General features: G+C 40.7%; 1 protein-coding gene across 1 annotated transcript; it reads right to left on the minus strand.

Annotated features, from left to right (window-relative positions):
• Positions 1 to 840: 840 nt before the first annotated feature.
• LOC126440013 (piggyBac transposable element-derived protein 2-like) lies at positions 841 to 15,593 on the minus strand. Its single transcript, XM_050090599.1, has 2 exons — positions 13,878 to 15,593; positions 841 to 903 (listed from the first exon to the last, which is right to left on the minus strand). Exons 1-2 carry the CDS (start codon positions 15,591 to 15,593, stop codon positions 841 to 843), a joined length of 1,779 nt encoding a protein of 592 aa, XP_049946556.1.
• Positions 15,594 to 19,711: the final 4,118 nt, after the last annotated feature.

A 19,711-nucleotide genomic window follows, 5' to 3' on the forward strand; every position in this document is an offset into this window, starting at 1 on the left:
GAAAATATTAAGAATAATTTTTTGAGTTTATATTTGTTACTAGTATTGGAGTCACAATTCCATTCTCAAAGCACATTTTTATTATCTTTTCTATTATTTGAGAAGTACAATTTTATATATGGGTACTTAGCTGCAAAAAGATATTACTGGAAATAAAAGAAAGATGTAGCTGTAGAAGTTCTATTTTCAAAGGAAAAAAATAGTAACTTGGAACCAGCAGACACTTTATATCAATATAATCATAATTTAAGACTGGGACTGCATTTTGGTTAATTGACAGTTCATTTTTGTTCTACTTCCATGCCTTTAGTAAGTGTCTTCTGTGTTACTGTTGTTTACATGTGAGGTTCTAGATAGAGTATAGACTACAAATTTTGTGAATGCACACTGTTGTGTGTTTCAGGAGGCAATGGGAAATGGAATACAGACTCATGATACCAATGAACATTAAAATGTGTGATGTGAGGACACTTCATTTTGAGTATGTTTTGTACATAAATTTATAAAGGGCCTTTTAACCAATATCTGCACTGTGGTATGTGCAGTGGGTATGGATCATGTAACCACCTGGAGGCATATAAAAATATAGCAAGTACTACATTTTTCTGATATGCCTGTAGATTTCAGCACACATGATGTAGGTGTATTCACTTGAGAAGTAAGTCACGTAACATTTTCTGCTGTGAGCTTCCATGCAGTTCACACCATTGTTTCGGCATTCTCCTGCCAATAGGCTCAGTCAAAGCTTAAAAATATAACATTCTGTCGAGCAGTATTACACTGCATTCTGTGTACAACTAAGACAATCGACTGTGTAGAAGCGTACCAAAAGCTGCTGTTTCAAGATGGAACAAGTCCTTCAAGGACTTGAGTACGGAAGGCAAACCCTGCACAGGGACCTGTCTGTGAACAGAAATGAGGACAATGAGCAACATGTGCATGAGTGTTGAGCTCAGACAAGCAGTTAAGTGTACAAATGGTTAGAGACTATTTATGAATTGATATAACAATTGTGCACAGCATGATTACCCAGGATTTACAGATATGAAAGTTGGTGCCAGATTCGTCCCAAAAATTTTGACAGACAATCAAAGGCAAAACTGTGTGTACATCTGTGAAAATCTTTTGCAACATACTAAAAAAACTGTGAATATTTGGTCAATCAGTGTCAAAATTTGGGTTTTTGAGTATGTCCCCAAGGCAAAACACCGAAGTGCTGAATAGTTCACATCTGAACTCCTCGCCAAAACAGATCTTGATTGATCAGGTCAGAGGCCAAAGCTATGCTCATTGTCTTCTTTGGCACCAAGGCTGTGGTCCAACAAAAATTTGTACCAGAGGGACAGACCATCATGCGTTGATTCTATGTGAAACTGCTGAAAAGATTGAAGGGAAGGTCAATCAAGTGCGTCCAGGCATAACTGCCAAATAAATGCTGCCTTGTGGTTGGTTGGTTGACTTTGGAAAGGGGTTTAAGGGATAAAACAGCAGAGTCATCAGTCCCACGATACAAGAGTAGTGTATTCAGGAGAGACGTGCACTGCTGAAAACATGTTCTGATCTAGTCAGGAAATTCACAACAGTAGAAGCTAGAAGGCAAGAAACACAATGGACGTCTTTTAAACCATCACCGATGAAAGCAAGATGAAGGAAATAGGGAGATCAGCAGTTGAGCATCGCCAGGGCTTTGCATACGACAAGAAACATCTAGTCCACAGCTGTCACCCCCCCTAATCCATTACAGACAAGAGCAAAACAGACTTACACCTAGATTGGATAAATTGGGTGCAGCACAAAGGAAGCAAACCGAATCTAAAACCGATTAAAATAGAGTGAAAGAGGGATGGACAACTAGCCTGGTCATATAGGTAGAGTCAGGGAACCCCTGACACAGTATACAGCTGGAGACATCCCATCCCCAACCACCCTGCTCTGCTTCAGAGGTCAATTAAAATCTTATAGACAAGAATAAAAACCACTTTCACAGAGAAAACTGAGAACTGGGTCAACTATCTGTGATTTGTCCACCATCTACATGATTACTCTGCAATTCACATTTAAGTGCTTGGCAGATGGTTCTTCGAACCACAATCATACTATCTCCCTACCATTCCACTCCCAAACAGCGCACGGGAAAAACGAACACCTAAACCTTTCTGTTCGAGCTCTGATTTCTCTTATTTTATTTTGATGATCATTCCTACCTATGTAGGTTGGGCTCAACAAAATATTTTCGCATTCGGAAGAGAAAGTTGGTGACTGAAATTTCGTAAATAGATCTCGCCGCGACGAAAAACGTCTTTACTTTAAATGACTTCCATCCCAACTCGCGTATCATATCTGCCACACTCTCTCCCCTATTACGTGATAATACAAAACGGGCTGCCCTTTTTTGCACCCTTTCGATGTCCTCCGTCAATCCCACCTGGTAAGGATCCCACACCGCGCAGCAATATTCTAACAGAGGACGAGCGAGTGTAGAGTAAGCTGTCTCTTTAGCGGACTTGTTGCATCTTCTAAGTGTCCTGCCAATGAAACGCAACCTTTGGCTCGCCTTCACCACAATATTGTCTATGTGGTCTTTCCAACTGAAGTTGTTCGTAATTTTTACATCCAGGTACTAGTTGAATTGACAGCCTTGAGAAATGTACTATTTATCGAGTAATCGAATTCCAACGGATTTCTTTTGGAACTCATGTGGATCACCTCACACTTTTCGTTATTTAGTGTCAACTGCCACCTGCCACACCATACAACAATCTTTTCTAAAAAGCTTTGCAACTGATACTGGTCTTCGAATGCCCTTACTAGGCGGTAAATTACAGCATCATCTGCGAACAACCTAAGAGAACTGCTTAGATTGTCACCCAGGTCATTTATATAGATCAGGAACAGCAGAGGTCCCAGGACGCTTCCCTAGGGAACATCTGATATCACTTCATTTTTACTTGATGATTTGCCGTCTATTACTACGAACTGCGACCTTCCTGACAGGAAATCACGAATCCACTCACACAACTGAGACAATACCCCATAGGCCTGCAGCTTGATTAGAAGTCGCTTGTGAGGAACGGTGTCAAAAGCTTTCCGGAAATCTAGAAATACGGAATCAACTTGAGATTCCCTGTCGATAGCGGCCATCACTTCGTGCGAATAAAGAGTTAACTGCGTTGCACAATAACGATGTTTTCTGAAACCATGCTGATTACGTATCAATAGATCGCTCCCTTCGAGGTGATTCATAATGTTTGAATACATCATATGCTCCAAAACCCTACTGCAAACCGACGTCAATGATATAGGTCTGTAGTTCGATGCATTACTCCTACTACCCTTCTTAAACACTGATGAGACCTGCGCAATTTTCCAATCTGCAGGTACAGATCTATCGGTGAGCGAGCGGTTGTATATGATTGCTAAGTAAGGAGCTATTGTATCACCGTAATCTGAAAGGAACCTAATTGGTATATAATCTGGACCTGAAGACTTGCCTGTATCAAGCGATTTGAGTTGCTTCGCAACCCCTAAGGTATCTACTTCTAAGAAACATGCTAGCAGCTGTTCGTGTTTCAAATTCTGGAATATTCCATTCGTCTTCCCTGGTGAAGGAATTTCGGAAAACTGCGTTCAATAACTCCGCTTTAGCGGCACATTCGTCGGTAACAGTACCATCGGCACTGCGCAGCGAAGGTATTGACTGCGTCTTGCTGCTTGTGTACTTTACATACGACCAGAATTCCTTCGGATTTTCTACCAAAGTTCGAGACAATATTTCGTTATGGAACCTATTAAAGGCATCTCGCATTGAAGTCCGTGCCAAATTTCGCGCGTATGTAAATTTTAGCCAATCTTCGGGATTTCGCGTTCTTCTGAACTTCACATGCTTTTTCCGTTGCCTCTGCAACAGCGTTCGGACCTGTTTTGTGTACCATGGGGGATCAGTTCCATCTCTTACCAATTTATGAGGTATGAATCTCTCAATTGCTGTTGCTACTATATCTTTGAATTTGAGCCACATCTCGTCTACATTTGCATGGTCAGTTCGGAAGGAATTGAGATTGTCTCTTAGGAAGGCTTCTAGTGACACTTTACCCGCTTTTTTAAATAAAATTATTTTGCGTTTATTTCTGGTGGATTTGGAAGAAACGGTATTGAGCCTAGCTACAACGACCTTGTGATCACTAATCGCTGTATCAGTCATGATGCTCTCTATTAGCTCTGGATTGTTTGTGGCTAAGAGGTTAAGTGCGTTTTTGCAACCATTTACAATTCGTGTGGCTTCGTGGACTAACTGCTCGAAATAATTTTCGGAGAAAGCATTTAGGACAATCTCGGAAGATGTTTTCAGCCTACCACCGGTTTTGAACAAGTATTTTTGCCAACATATCGAGGGAAGGTTGAAGTCCCCACCAACTATAACCGTATGAGTGGGTTATTTATTTGTTACGAGACTCAAATTTTCTCTGATCTGTTCAGCAACTGTATCATCGGAGTCTCGGGGTCGGTAGAAGGAGCCAATTATCATCTTAGTTCGGCTGTTAAGTATAACATCCGCCCATACCAATTTGCACGGAGTATCTACTTCGACTTCACTACAAGATAAACCACTACTGACAGACACAAACACTCCACAACCAATTCTGCCTACTCTATCTTTCCTGAACACCATCTGAGACTTCATAAAAATTTCTGCATAACTTATTTCAGGCTTTAGCCAGCTTTCTGTACCTATAACGATTTCAGCTTCTGTGCTTTCTATTAGAGCTTGAAGCTCAGTGGCTTTCCCAGCACAACTACAACAGTTTACAACTACAATTCCGACTGTTTCTTGATCCAAGCACGTCCTGTATTTGCCATGCACCCTTTGAGATTGCAACCCACCCCATACTTTCCCAAGGCCTTCTAACCTAAAAAACCGCCCAGTCCACGCCACACAGCCTTCGCTACCCGTGAGTCCAGAAATCCATACTTAGCATGAAAGGGCATTCCACCAAGGTGTGAGCCCTTCTTTAAGGCTCCACAATCACAATGTAGGGGTGGTTACACAAAATGAAATTATGGGTTAACCTGCCATGACTTATGCAGAGACAACATAGGACTGTGGGTTCTTCCTGGCAGGAGCAGAAGGAAGATCACCTTGCTACAGTAATCTCCTTGATTGTGTGGAGATCTATTGCAGGGCATAATCCACATGTTCCATTTCTGAGCAAGCAGAGATCTTGTCTGCACCTCCAAGTCTGCTCCTGGGACTGGCAAAGCAAATTGGGTTAGCAAGTAGTGTTCCTCTACGCAAATGGTCAGCAAGTTCATTCCCCAGGATACCCACATGTCTTGGGACACAGAAAATTACAAAGGAGTAGGCAGCATGACAATCATCAGTGAGAAGGTCATGAATAACAGAGATTAAAGGGTAGCAAGAATAGCATCAGTCAGTAGCCTGGAGGCTGCTCATTGGGTCAGTACACATTAATACAGTCAAGGAAGGCCTGTTTAATAAAATGGATGGCTCTGTTAATGGCTATCACCTCTGCTGTAAACACACTTCATGCTCTCGGCCGTGAATGGCACTCTATACTGGCAGTGTATCCCATTTGATCCACTGTTTTAGAGCCATTCGTGTAGAAGATGGTAGCATCCTGAAACTCTGGTTACAACAGGTACTGAAAGATGGAGATGTTGGCAGAGAAAAGCAATGCAGTTCCAAATGATAATCTCACATGAGGGCGGATATCAGGACGACAAAACCCATCATATTCAAAGAGAATGGGATACATGGAATGATCGGGAAATTGTTGAATGGCAATTGCATAGTACACCTACAGCTGGTACTGTCAATTGTGAATATGGGAGATCCCTGCTTCAGCAAGGAGACTGTCCATGGGACTAGTTCAAAAGGTCCCCGTGGCCAGACATATGCCATGATGATGGACTGGGTCTAGCAGTTTTAAAGTTAAAAGAGCTGCCGAGGCATAAACCTGGTAACCATAGTCCAGTCAGGACAAAATCATGGGCTGATAAATACAGATAAGGGTAGCACGATCCACGCCTCAAGATGTGTGGGCAAGGAAGCAGAGAGCATTAAGCTTCCACATGCACTAGTCTTCAGATGACGAATATGGACAGTCAACTCAGCTTTTATCAAAAAGGTGGCCCAAGAAATTGGACTGTGCTACAGTATCCAGGTGCTAGGCACCTAAACAGAATTGTGGGTCAGGATGGACAGTGGTACAACAGCAGAAATGCATGAACCCCATTTTTATAGGAGAGACTGGAAAGTGTTGGAAAGAGCCCCTGCAATGGTCCACCACGTGACAATTTGGAGCTGATGATCAGCAGAGGCTACAGAGTGGGAGCTGTACCCACTGCAAAAATCGTCGACATACAATGCAGAAGTGACCATTGAGCCAACAGAGATCACTAGCCAACTGATGGTGATGAGGAAGGAAGTGACACACAACAGAGAGACCTGTGGGGGCTGAGTGAAGTGTCAACTGGAACAACGGGAAGGATAAAAACTGACCACTAAAAATTGGTAGGGAGCTTCAAAAGCCCCAGTCCTGAAGGGTAAGTCAAGAAAGACTAAAAAAGGTGTCAACATTTAGAAAAAGCCTTTCGGATCACTTCTTCCTACATAAGCAGATAGTTGGTTGTGGATTGTCCCTCCTGGAAACCACACTGATAGGACAACAAAAGGCCCCAAAATTTGAGAACTCTGTGTAATCTCCAAGTAACCATCTTTTCAAGCAGCTTACCGAGTATGTTGGTCAGGCTAATTGGGCAGTAACTGTCAAGAGATGTTGCATACTTGCCTGGCTTAACAATTGTAATAACTACACTATCTCGCCACTGTGAGAGGGAAACGCCTTGGAGCCAAATACAGTTGAAGACTGAAGAGATGTTGCCTTTGGGGAATGTTCAGATGTTGGATCATCTGACTGAATTGAATTAGGGCCTGAGGCGGTGTTGTGGGACAAGGCAAGAGCCTGAAGTAGTTCACACTCAGTGAAGGGTCATTATAGGATTCAGCTTGGTGGGGAGTGAAACATGAATGACCATCTAGAGGATGTCTTCCTAGCCCCAGTAAATCCCTTGTTTTCTTCAGGTTCATTGATGATATCTTCAAGATCTTGGCCCAGGCCAAGATGCACCATCCTCATTCTTTAACAACATTAACACCTCATCTTCGATCTGCTTCACTTGATCCTCCTCAATCCATCGTGCCACCTTCGAGGACGTTGACCTCCACCTCTCTGTAGGCTCCATCCACATTAAACCCACTAACCACCAACAGTACATGCATTTTTCACAGCTGAAATTCCTTAAATACAAAAAATTCCTTCCCATACAGCCTGGCCATCCGTGGACGTTACATACAGGGTGGTCCATTGATCGTGACCGGGCCAAATATCTCACGAAATAAGCGTCAAACGAAAAAACTACAAAGGACGAAACTTGTCTAGCTTGAAGGGGGACACCAGATGTCGCTATGGTTAGCCCGCTAGATGGCGCTGCCATAGGTCAAACAGATATCAACTGCGTTTTTTAAAAATAGGAACCCCTTTTTTTATTACATATTCATATAGTACGTAAAGAAATATGAATGTTTTACTAGGGCCACTTTTTTCGCTTTGTGGTAGATAGCAGTGTAATAGTCAGACACATATGGCTCACAATCTTGGACGAACAGTTGGTAACAGGTAGGTTTTTAAAATTAAAATACAGAACGTAGGTACGTTTGAACATTTTATTTCGGTTGTTCCAACGTGATACATGTACCTTTGTGAACTTATTTCTGAGAATGCATGCTGTTACAGCGTGATTACTTGTAAATACCACATTAATGCAATAAATGCTCAAAATGATGTCCATCAACCTCATTGCATTTGGCAACATGCGTAACGTCATTCCTCTCAACAGCAAGTAGTTCGCCTTCCATAATGTTAGCACGTTCATTGACAATGCGCTGACGCATGTTGTCAGGTGGTTGTCGGTGGATCACGATAGCAAATATCCTTCAACTTTTCCCACAGAAAGAAATCTGGGGAAGTCGGATCCGGTGAACGCACAGCCCATGGTATGGTGCTTTGACGACCAATCCACCTGTCATGAAATATGCTATTAATACCACTTCAACCGCACGTGAGCTATGTGCCGGACATCCATCATGTTGGAAGTTCATCGCCATTCTGTCAGGCAGTGAAACATCTTGTAGTAACATTGGTAGAACATTACGTAGGAAATCAGCAAACATTGCACCATTTAGATTGCCATCGATAAAATGGGGGCCAATTATCCTTCCTCCCATAATGCTATACCATACATTAACCCACCAAGGTTGCTGATGTTCCACTTGTCGCAGCCATCGTGGATTTTCCGTTGCCCATAGTGCATATTATGCTGGTTTACTTTACCGCTGTTGCTAAATATAACGCGTGCAAAAAATCTGTCATCATCCCGTAATTTCTCTCGTGCCCAGTGGCAGAACTGTACACGATGTTCAAAGTCATCGCCATGCAATTCATGGTGCCTAGAAATATAGTATGTGTGCAATCGATGTTGATGTAGTATTCTCAACACCGACATTTTTGAGACTCCCGATTCTCGCACAATTTGTCTGCTACTGATGTGCGGATTAGCTGCGACAGCAGCTAAAACACCTAAGTAGGTGTTTTATCATTTGTTGCAGGTCGTAGTTGACGTTTCACATTTGGCTGAACACTTCCTGTTTCCTTAAATAACGGAACTATCCGGCGAACGGTCCGGACACTTGAATGATGTCGTCCAGGATACCGAGCAGCATACATAGCACACGCCCGTTGGGCATTTTGATCACAATAGTCATACATCAATACAATATCGACGTTTTCCGCTCTTGGTAAACGGTCCACGAGGTGGACAAAGAAAAAAAAATCCCGGATTTTTCCCGGATTTCCCAGTTAAAAATACACCTTCTCCCGGGTGACAGTATATTTTCCTTTATCAATCCTTTGAATGGTTATGGTTTTATACATGGGCGTACAATTTCCCGGCACTTTAGAAGACGAAACTCAGGGGAAAAAAGACACGTTTTGGAAATATCTTTGATGTGCAGCAACATGTACGCTGCGTATTTTCGTATTACGAAAGCATACATTGGAATTCCACCAAACACCGTATGTTACTTTCCGAATCAATAAAATCGAGATTTCGATGCGCTTTTGTAAAGCCCGGTCCACACACAACGATCTGTCTGCGCAGACATCGGCGCAGATATCTGTACATGCAAAAGATCGCTGCAAATGTGGTGTGTTCACACGACAAAAACCCCAATCCACAACTCGCCCGCCATCTGTCGGTGTAGAAAAGAAATATCAGTGGCAAGCGACTACGCTCCCCGTAAACATCAAAATTTAATTGTTATTTTGAAATATAGAAATGGAGGAAGTTCTGTTGTGGTCTGTGTTCGCAACTTGTGTTGCAAAAAACATTCAGACCAACCGCAGGAAACAGAGGAAGCGGTCAAAATGGTATAGACAGTGGCAGCTAAAGCGAAAGCAGTTTTTCACGTAAATTTACTGCGAGATTTGCAGGGCGAACCTTAAGAAAGCCAAGCAGATCAAAATACCATAACGTTGGCTGGTATACTTGATCTACTCCTACACCAGATCTTCTAGATTTCTGAACTTGGATAACTCTTTTCGACAAACAGTTCGCAACGAATTTTTTTTTAAATTTTTTTTTTTTTTAATTAGTGTTTCTCTGTTTACCGAGGCGTCAACTGCCCGCAATTTGTCTCAGTCACTGTATTCTTTACTTTTAATCTTCCACAAACATGGGTTTTCTATATATTTCAATGAATTCGCTAACAAACTCTCGAGAACACTGACGAGTATCAGCCATTTTACTGCCCTGTGCGCACAAATACAAGCACTTGACTGAGCAAACAGCTGTTTCGCGCCAGATTTGCAGCGATCTCCTGTCCACAGACTCCAACTTGTCTGCGCAGATGTGGTTTGAACCCACAGATTTGAGAGGTTTCGCTCAAACCTCGAACTCCAACTTCCAGGTTTGCACAACTTCAGTCCACACGCAACGATCTGTCTGCGCAGATGTTATGTGCGCAAATATTTGCGCAGACAGAGCGTTGCGTGTGGACGTAAGGCGTGTGTAGCTCATGTCACGTGATCTCGCCAGCCGATGACAGCGGATATTCAGAGCATAGGACACGTGATGTAGTCAGCCAACAGCAGCATCACTGTTAAGTAGCAATAAACAAGGAAAGTTAATAGTTTAAATTAATATACATTGTGTTGCATATGTTTCACATATAATATTGGTCTCAAGCTGCAAGAGAAGCTAAACTTTCGCATATACTGTTGATCTTCTTTGTGCGCATTACACTTTTAAGACATATCACACAAACGTGCCAGTAAAATTTTTAATAATGACATAAATGTCTGATCTTCAGGGTTCGAAATTCTTCTAAATGGCTCTTCATCAAAGAGTTGATTTTTAAATGAGAGTCAAACGCTCTGTGATTTAATAAATTCATGGTACATTCTTGCACATAGTTCAACTTACGTAAAAGGATATTTACTTTGAAAGTAAAGCTTTTCAAACCACTATTCGCAATATTTCCCGCGACCTGTTAGAAACAGGTTCGTTTCAGCAGTTGCCAGAGAGCGCAGATAACAGGCGACACCGCACTTGACTAGCTATCATGACGTAGGAAGATCGTACATTATGTCATTATGTCATAAAAGAAACAAGACATCAGAGAATACTGCGAGAGCATCGGAATTTCGTGAACCATATTAAAATGTGTACATTTAAAGTGCACAGTCGTATGTCCAGATTCCCAATGAAGTAGACCTCGACCTGATATTAACCTTTTCAGTGTGGTTTTCGAGATGTCAATTTCCTTGGAGCACCAGTACTTCATTATCCCATGTTTGGTTCTTTATTATGGCATAATGCCATACGTGCTAGAAAATGGAAACGTGCACTTGAAATGCTACGAACAGTTGAAACTAGCCAGTACTGGGGATTTAAACATTTCGTTTCAAATACATTGACTGCCTCTGCGGAAAAGGTTAACAAAAGTCAAATTTTTTTTAGCAAACAAACAAAAATAACTTCATTATTCCGCAAGGCGATTAATGCTTGACTGTCAGAAAGGTGGAAATAAAATAAATCTGAAACTAATGACTTATTTCAGCCTTCCGTAATAATGTGAATGTGTTTTAATTCACTTGATAGCTCCCGGCCACAGATATCCGTTTTGTTGTCATTTCACGAGAGAGTAAACGAAGGGGAAACAGCAAAATCACTAAATGTAAACACAGGTCACGTGGAGACTACCCACTGTAACTCTGCGCATCAGCCCCGGATCTAGATTTGCGAACCGGGTCAATACTAAAAAAAATTGAATTTTCAAAATAGGTTCATCTTGTAGTGCACATCTTTTTCAAAAGTCTGAAACATAAAACATTTGTATTCGAGGAAATTTAAGACATTATTTGGTCTTAAGTATGCAAAGGGCAGTTCCACGCCTCTTGATAAAGCATTTTTCTACCGCACGTCCATACTATATTCAGGAGAGTGGAAATTGAAACGTCCTGTGGTGCGTCTCCTGCTCCCAGTCAGCCGGTTTGAAGGCCTGTCCCTCTTCAGAAAATCTGAACTCTTTGTTGCCTATTAGCTAATAACTTGCTGTTTTGTGTGACATAAAATTAAATATAGGCTATATAAAACCAATACTGGCAAGATATAAGCAAGGAATTACGCATTTTCTCAAACCTTAGCTCCTAGCATTTTTTTCTCTCATCTTGCTACAGCTTTACATGGCGTGCTTTCCTTTCTGCGAAAGAATCTATTACCTCATCAAAGTTCGTCAAACGTTTTGCTACATGAAAAATCGAAATGTTGTTATCTAATACTGAAAACGCTGTTAATACAAATAATACCCAAGACTGGCGTGATTTCTCGATCTGATTACGTCTATTTTGTCACTGCCTGCTAGATAAAACAAAACAGGCCTTTCAAATATGGCAGTAACTTTGTAACACACCAAATAAAAAAGACTGTTTTGGCTCAAATGGCCTTTTTTATAACACGACAGAATATAATCCATTAAGTACCTATAACAAATGCCTATTAGGCCTACTACAAGCAAAAAGCTTTATATTAGGAAATAGTTTCACATTTCATTCATACGCACCAGATTCTCAAACATGAGATCGAAAAGTAGTATTACGAAATTTTTATATAAATTTGGAATCGTCTTATTCTCCAAAATTTGTGTGATGTCCCCGTTTCTTCTCCTTCCTCGTTCTTGTCATCACCAATTCTGTAGCTATTGCTCCACTGTCAAAATTTGTTCGCCGATTAACTTCACTAACCCCGCCAGAATCACAGGTTTAGTTATCCCGCGATTATTTTCCGGTTAGGCGTTATTACGTGTACGAACAACATGTTTTCAACTTCCAGAACAGAACTCACTTGGCTGCTAGCCGGGGACTGTACTACTGGTCCTTACCAGTGTACCGATCTGGCCAAAAATTTTCTGTCAAAATTTCATTTTCTTGGATACACCGAGAAGATAATACATAATCTTTCTCACCTGTTATTTCTGTGAGTCGTTTATTTCCATTCTGGCAGTCTGAATCTATGGATTTCTCTAGTTATTATAACAATGCTGATATTCGCAAATCTAATCAACCACATAATCAGACAGCGATTGGCATTCATCCTTTCGGCTTTACTCCCTCAGCTCGTACAGCCACGTCCCCTTTTGTCTGCGGAAAGTTTATTTGTACATGCGACGAGGATTCTCCTGACAGATACATCACGTACACTATGCATGCATTCAAAAGTCAACTTACGATTCATTCATAAATTAACTTTAAATGTGTTCAAAAATGTTCCAAAACCAACAGGGAAGCGTTTCAAAATCATATGAATAATCAATAGACAAACGTGCGCTAGATGCTAGGTGCTTTGTGAAACAAGTTTTTTTTCCTCAAGAATATGAATTTGGCGGCCCCCTTTTCCCGGTAGCATCAAGCTGCTTGCTGCGACTGCTTGCATAGCCAACAGCCACATTCCTGTCGCCAGAAGCGGGAGAATCTACTACTCAAACGTGACTCAATTGTGCATGCGCATGACTCCATGCGTAACTGCTAAAACAAATCAAATGTAAACAGTTGCGACTTCACGCTCATTGGAGGCAATTTGTTGTTATGAAGCACTGCATAGCCGTCCTAAAGCCTTAGACACATTTTCAATTGACAGACGCTTGCATGAGCACTTTGTGTCGTCGTTGTATATGGCGCATTTCCTTTTCAATTTAACCCTTAAATGCATGATTTTTTATCTCAAGCTGTAAAAATTACCATGTTTAGTTTATAGTGCCTACATTTCGAAAAAAATATTGAAAAATTTTTTTAATTAAATTAACAAAGCACTATTGTTGAAAATCGCTTTGTAGCTGATCAGCTACATTTTGAGTTAACACCTTACGAGCCACAATAAATGTGCTTATTTTGCTCCCTCAATTTTGACCAAATCTCTCGTAATTTAATTGTTGATTATGATTAAATACTTTGTATAGGAAGGGAAAAATCCTAAAATAATAAATAGGACATTAATGTTGTAAATATTGAGAATTTATTGTATATTTTATACACTTTTATATATGAACAATAAGGTATCTAGTTCCAACAGGTTTGTACCCAAGCATGTGATAATCACTTTACATGAAAAGTTTGAAAACAGTTCTTTTGTTTGTGCAAACACAATGCAACTGCACATTTATTACACTGAACCCAGGAAAATCCCTTGCATCCTGGCATTTTGCACCTCTGTCTCACTTGCAAGTACGAAGGCAGGTGACCTACTTGATCCAGCCTTACATCTTGTGGAGGTACATGTGCTGTGGGCCCCTTTGTCTTCTTAGCTTGTATTTGGTTTTCGAGTTCATTACTTGGCCTTCCACGTTTTGCTGAAGTTTGACCTGAGCGACACAAACAGTGAGCAATTTCCATTCGAAATTCGGAGAGTTTCATAGTTCTCCTAATCCCTTTGGTTTCTGCTACTCTCCTATACAACAGCCAGGAATTGACTACTCCCATGTCCAGGAGATGGTAAAACAATCTTATATACCATTTTCTACTTTTCACAAGAATTTTATGTCGACCCATTATGCTGTCAAGAAGGTCAACACCTCCCATATGTTTATTGTAGAGCTTAATTATTTGTGGACAAGGTATTGTTATTCTTGACTTTGTTTTTTTGTCATACCTCCCTGCTTCATGAATAGGCTGCTGTCCAGCAAGTGTAGAAAGCAACATCACACTCTTGTTATCTTTCCACACTACATTTGATATGTCGACACCATCCACTGTTGCGACGCGCTCTACTGATGCACCTCGTGCCATTTTCTTCAGCTCAGCTTCTGAAGGGAGCTTGCAGTCTGGTACTCTGTTTCTTCTGACTGTCCCAAGTGAGTAAATTCCTTGTTTATGTAACCATACAAGCAGTGGCAGACTTGTGTAATAATTGTCACAGTACAGTTTGTGGTTCATATTTCTTGGTAGTATCCTACTGAGTCGAACTACAACATTTGCACTTGCTCCCAAGTCTTCCTCCCCAGTCACTCTTTTTTCTGGTTCATTTTCATCTCCAGTGAAAATCTCAAAATCGTAGGCATAACCAGATATGCCACTAATAACAAATAATTTGTATCCATATTTATGAGGCTTGTTTGGCATGTATTGTTTCAAATAACTTCTAGCCATTGTTGAACATATCTGTTCATCAACAGAAACACACTCCTCAACAGGTATTGTTTGAAACCGAGATCTCATCAATTCTATTATGGGTCTTATCTTGAAGAGTCTATCATGACCTTTTTCACCCCTGGGTATCATTGCACTGTTGTCATTGAAGTGAAGAAACTTACGTATTTGCTCATACTGATTCACTGTCATTGTTGTCTTGATCAGATGAGTACCAGTAACTTCTCCCCAGTAATCCCTCGTATTAGGTACATGAACTATTGACATTACGAGACAGATGCCTATAAATTTTTTTATGTCACCACAGGATAAATCTATTGGTCTATCAGGATTACACTGCACACTGTATCTATGAGTCTCTTCGACAATTAGATCAAACAATTTAGATGGAAATATATGTTCGAAGAATTGGTATGGAGTATTTAAGTTTATTACTTCTTCTGGTAACGAAGTATTGCCATGAAATTTTGACTGCAGTTCGGGAATAATCAACTGTTTATCTTTCCAAACCACACTCCTGCTGTTTTTGGTAACATTTTTGCTGCTGCATGGCAGTTTCAGAGCATTATCAGACAACTGTGACGTCGATTCCTTCATTATAACATCAGATTGTCTTGTTCCAGAAACATCTTCAGTCCTAATTACTGGTACTTGACTTTCTTCGTCACTACTGTCACTATCACAATCAACAGATTCTGGAGCAACATATGTCTCATCTTGAATGGAATCGTCAGAGAAACACTCAAGATCGTCATCACTGCTTAGTGGAATCTCTAACCATTCCATAAGCATTTCTTCTTGACTCTTTCGAGACATTTTTACGTCAGCGCCTGAAATGCAGTAAATGAAAAATGTAGCTGATAAGCTACATACACAAAAACAGGCCTCATTTCAAATCTATCGCAAAGACACTCGAATTAACTGTTTACACCATATCTACTTACGTTTTCAAAATGAAAAAGTAATTTTCAAACCCAGAAATCAGTGCACAAACACCAAAAACACACCACAACTTTCCGCCAAAACACACACTTGGCAGTATGTCCACACAGCTCACTGTCGAACTGCTTCAGCTCGTCCTGCCATCTATGATCGCTATGAAGAACTACTAGAAACTGCAGCGGAGTGTATACACTTAGCTACATAACGAATTTGATCGAAAATGTTTCTCCATATGGAATAAATCGAAGAAATGAGGTCTGTAGCTTATCAGCTACAGTATGCATTAAGGGGATACGGAATCAGATTTTGGGTTAAAAAATCGAATTTTTTTTTATTGGCGTATTATATTCTGCCATGTTTCCTCTTTAAAATGACGTATCATACATAGCTCTACTACAATTATAACTATTTTATTTTTATATATTTGTGAGATCGGGTATTGCGCTTTAGTTATACACGTCTCTCGTGGCTGACCATGAACTTTTTGGCAGTACCTTTAAAGTGACATGAATTCAAATATCCCGGTTTCCAGCGACTATTTATACACTAGTTGCCCGAAAATGTTTCTCTCTGGTTTCCTCAAGTTACTCTTTGACTTTGTGGCGGGACTGTTTTGTAAACAGTGTGATATAAGAAAGTAGTTGTTGTTGAGTTATTTCGTATTTAGTGCTTCATTTTTCGCAGTGAAAATGCCTAGAGCTAAAGCAAAAGTATTTAAAAAGCGTGTGAACTGGCAAAAGAAAAGAAATAATGATTCATTAGCAAAGCAAAGCAGTTCATCATCATCACTGTTGGAAAATGTGAATCCACTTATTACTGATTTGCCGAACGAACTTACACCAAATGAAAACAGTGCTTCTCATAAAAAACTAAGAGATTTGGAAGAGAAATATAATTTACTTGATAGAGGGAATGAAGTTTTTGAACTCACTGATACGAATATATTGTGTGAAGCTCTTGAAAACAGTTTGTGCTGCAAAAAATGTCATGGAAACGTTTCTCTGAAAGTAGAATCCCATGTTGGCCTGGCTGCCCAGTTTAATTTAATATGCAGTGTTTGTAAATACAGCTGTAAGTTTCCAAGTTCGGTTTCAGTAACTGTAAATAATGGATACAACAAAACTGAACTTTATAGTGTAAATATTAGGTTAGTTTATGGATTGCGAGCAATTGGTAAGGGCAAAGCAGCTGGTGATATGCTGTGTGGTGTTCTAAATCTTCCAAGTGCACCTTCAAAGTTTGAAGCTTACAATTATGTACTAGGATCTGCAGTTGAAGATGTAGCACAGAAGTCAATGCAGGTTGCTGTGGAAGAAGCAGTGGAAGAAAATGACGGCAGTCGTGACCTCACAGTGGCGTTTGATGGCACGTGGCAGAAAAGGGGCCACACCTCCAACAATGGTGTTGTAACAGCAACTAGTGTTGATACTGGCAAGGTTATTGATGTTGCAATAATGTCTAAATACTGTAGGTGCACAGGCAGGCTGAAAAATGAACACAGTGATGACTGTATTGCTAATTATTATGGTAGTAGTGGTGGCATGGAGGTTGCTGGGGTGAAGAAAATTTTTCATTGCTCTTCACAGTGGTATAATGTTCGCTATGTCAAATACCTGGGAGATGGTGACTCTAAAGCATTCAAAGAAGTTTTGGAAAGCAAACCATATGGGAACAGTGTAAATATAAGCAAACTTGAATGTATAGGACATGTGCAGAAGAGAATGGGTGCCAGGCTGAGAAGGTTAAAATCAGTTATGAAAGGGAAAAAACTAGATGATGGGAAAACCTTGGATGGCAGAGGAAGATTGACTGATTCCATAATAGACCACATTCAGAACTGCTATGGCCTTGCAATCAGGCAAAATACAGGCAATCTTGAAGAAATGAGGAGAGCTATATGGGCTTTATATTTCCACACCGCATCCACGGATGAGCATCCACAACATGGTTTGTGCCCCAAAGGTGAAAACAGCTGGTGTAAATACAATAGGGGACTAACAACAGGAGAGAAATACATTCACCACCACAGTCTACCATCAGCCATCATGGCAGAAATAAAGCCCATTTTCAGAGATCTGGCTGACAGAAGTCTTCTGATGAAATGTCTTCGCGGAAAAACGCAGAACCCCAACGAGTGCTTGAATAGTGTGATATGGCATCGTCTCCCAAAAACAGTGTTTGTCGGAATTAATACACTACATTTTGGTGTGTATGATGCTGTGGCAACCTTCAATCTTGGAAATATAACTAAATGCCAGGTCCTTCAAAAGTTGGGTATGTGTGTTGGTTCCCGTACGGTACGTGCTATGTTCTTTTTAGATCAGCACAGACTAAGGCATGCTGATAATATAATCAAGACATTAGTGAAAAAAGCAAGACAGGTGCAGAGGGGTGCCAAAAGAAGACTTGAAGATGATTATGAAGACTGTGAAGGGGGTATTAGCTACGGATCAGGAATGTTTTAATCTTCTTTCTCCGTTTCCCGTAAGTTTACTTTTTACTTCATCTAGGAACATTATCTCAGGTACTGGTCAACCTAGAAGTCTGAAATTTTTATGACGTAGTGACATAGGTCCCTATTACATACTGAAACAACGATTTTTTAATTACTTGATTTACAAAAGACTTAGGGGTGATAGTCTAGTAAAAAGCGATGGAAAAAATTTACTTAAAAATAAATGTACAATATCTCTGTAAGAAAATACTTTGACAATAAACTGTTGTTTCAGTATTGTTGTAACATATGAATGCACATACAGTAAAATTTTTACCTCTCTGTCTCCAGTAGTTTGTGAGAAAATGTTCCCTATAGTAGGCATATATTAACATTGCGGGGATAGGTGATTCCGTATCCCCTTAAAGGGTTAAGTTATTTTCGTTTTTTTTCCTCTCGTTTATGTTCTATTGTTGAAGTATTATTCTGCAGAAGCGGGATACAGTAACATTCTTTGTTAGAGTATCGGTTCTTACCAGTCAAAATTACAAAAATTTAACTGAAAAGTAAAACAATGAAAAATTTCCCGGAATTCTAAAGATATCCCGGGTTTTTCCCAATCTCCCGGGTCGTATACACCCTGGTCCATTTTAACACGGGTAATGTGTAACAAAGGAAATACCATCTGCACTGTCGGAATGTTACGTGATACCACGTACTTATACGTTTGTGACTATTACAGCGCCATCTGTCACAAAGCAAAAACATTCATATTTCTTTACGTACTACACGAATATGTAATTAAAAATGGAGGTTCCTATTTAAAAAACCACAGTTGATATCCGTTTTACCTATGGCAGCGACATCTAGCGGGCAAACCATAGCGCCGTCTCGTTTCCCCCTTCAAGCTAGACGAGTTTCGTTTGATGCTTATTTCGTGAGATATTTGGCCCAGTCACTATCAATGGACCACCCTGTATACGGTGACGAGAACACCTGTTTCCAGTATGCTGAAGGTCTCACAATGTCATTTACAATCACGCACTGCAAACAGAATTCCCAAGCCATGTCCTCACACAATTTCCAAGAATTGGCTACAAAGGAGTGCCCCCATCCTCATCCAGTATCGCCTTCATTGGAACAACTGAACCATATCCTTTCCTATGGCTTTTGATTGTTTATCATCATGCCCTGAAATGCAGGACATCCTGAGACCCTTCCCATCCATCCTTATGTGATGTTCCTTCGCCCCCCCCCCCCCTTCCCCAACATCCTAGTCCATTCCTGTTCCACTCCCAAGCCCTTGCCACAAGGAACATATACCTGTTGAAGATCATTGTGTGTGACCTGCCAAACCAACCCACACAGCACTTGCTACTCCAGTCCTGTCTCGGGCTTGTCCCACCCCACTGAGACTGGCCCACCTGTCAAAGCAGCCATGTTGTATACCAATTCTGCTGCAATCACTGCACAACCTTGTATATGACAACCAACTGAACCAGGTGTCAACAAGAATGAATGGCCACCGCCAAACTGGCCAGAACAAGTCTGAGCACTC

The sequence above is a fragment of the Schistocerca serialis genome, chromosome 1 (assembly GCF_023864345.2).
Source record: "Schistocerca serialis cubense isolate TAMUIC-IGC-003099 chromosome 1, iqSchSeri2.2, whole genome shotgun sequence".
In the NCBI taxonomy this organism is placed as follows: Eukaryota; Metazoa; Arthropoda; class Insecta; order Orthoptera; family Acrididae; genus Schistocerca; species Schistocerca serialis.

Coding starts and splice junctions, on each gene's coding strand:
- LOC126440013 (XM_050090599.1), bottom strand. CDS start 15,593: ATGTCTCGAAAGAGTCAAGAAGAAATGCTTATGGAATGGTTAGAGATT. Junction 904..13,877: donor AAGATGTAAGGCTGGATCAA/GTAGGTCACCTG, acceptor TTCTGTTCACAG/ACAGGTCCCTGTGCAGGGTT.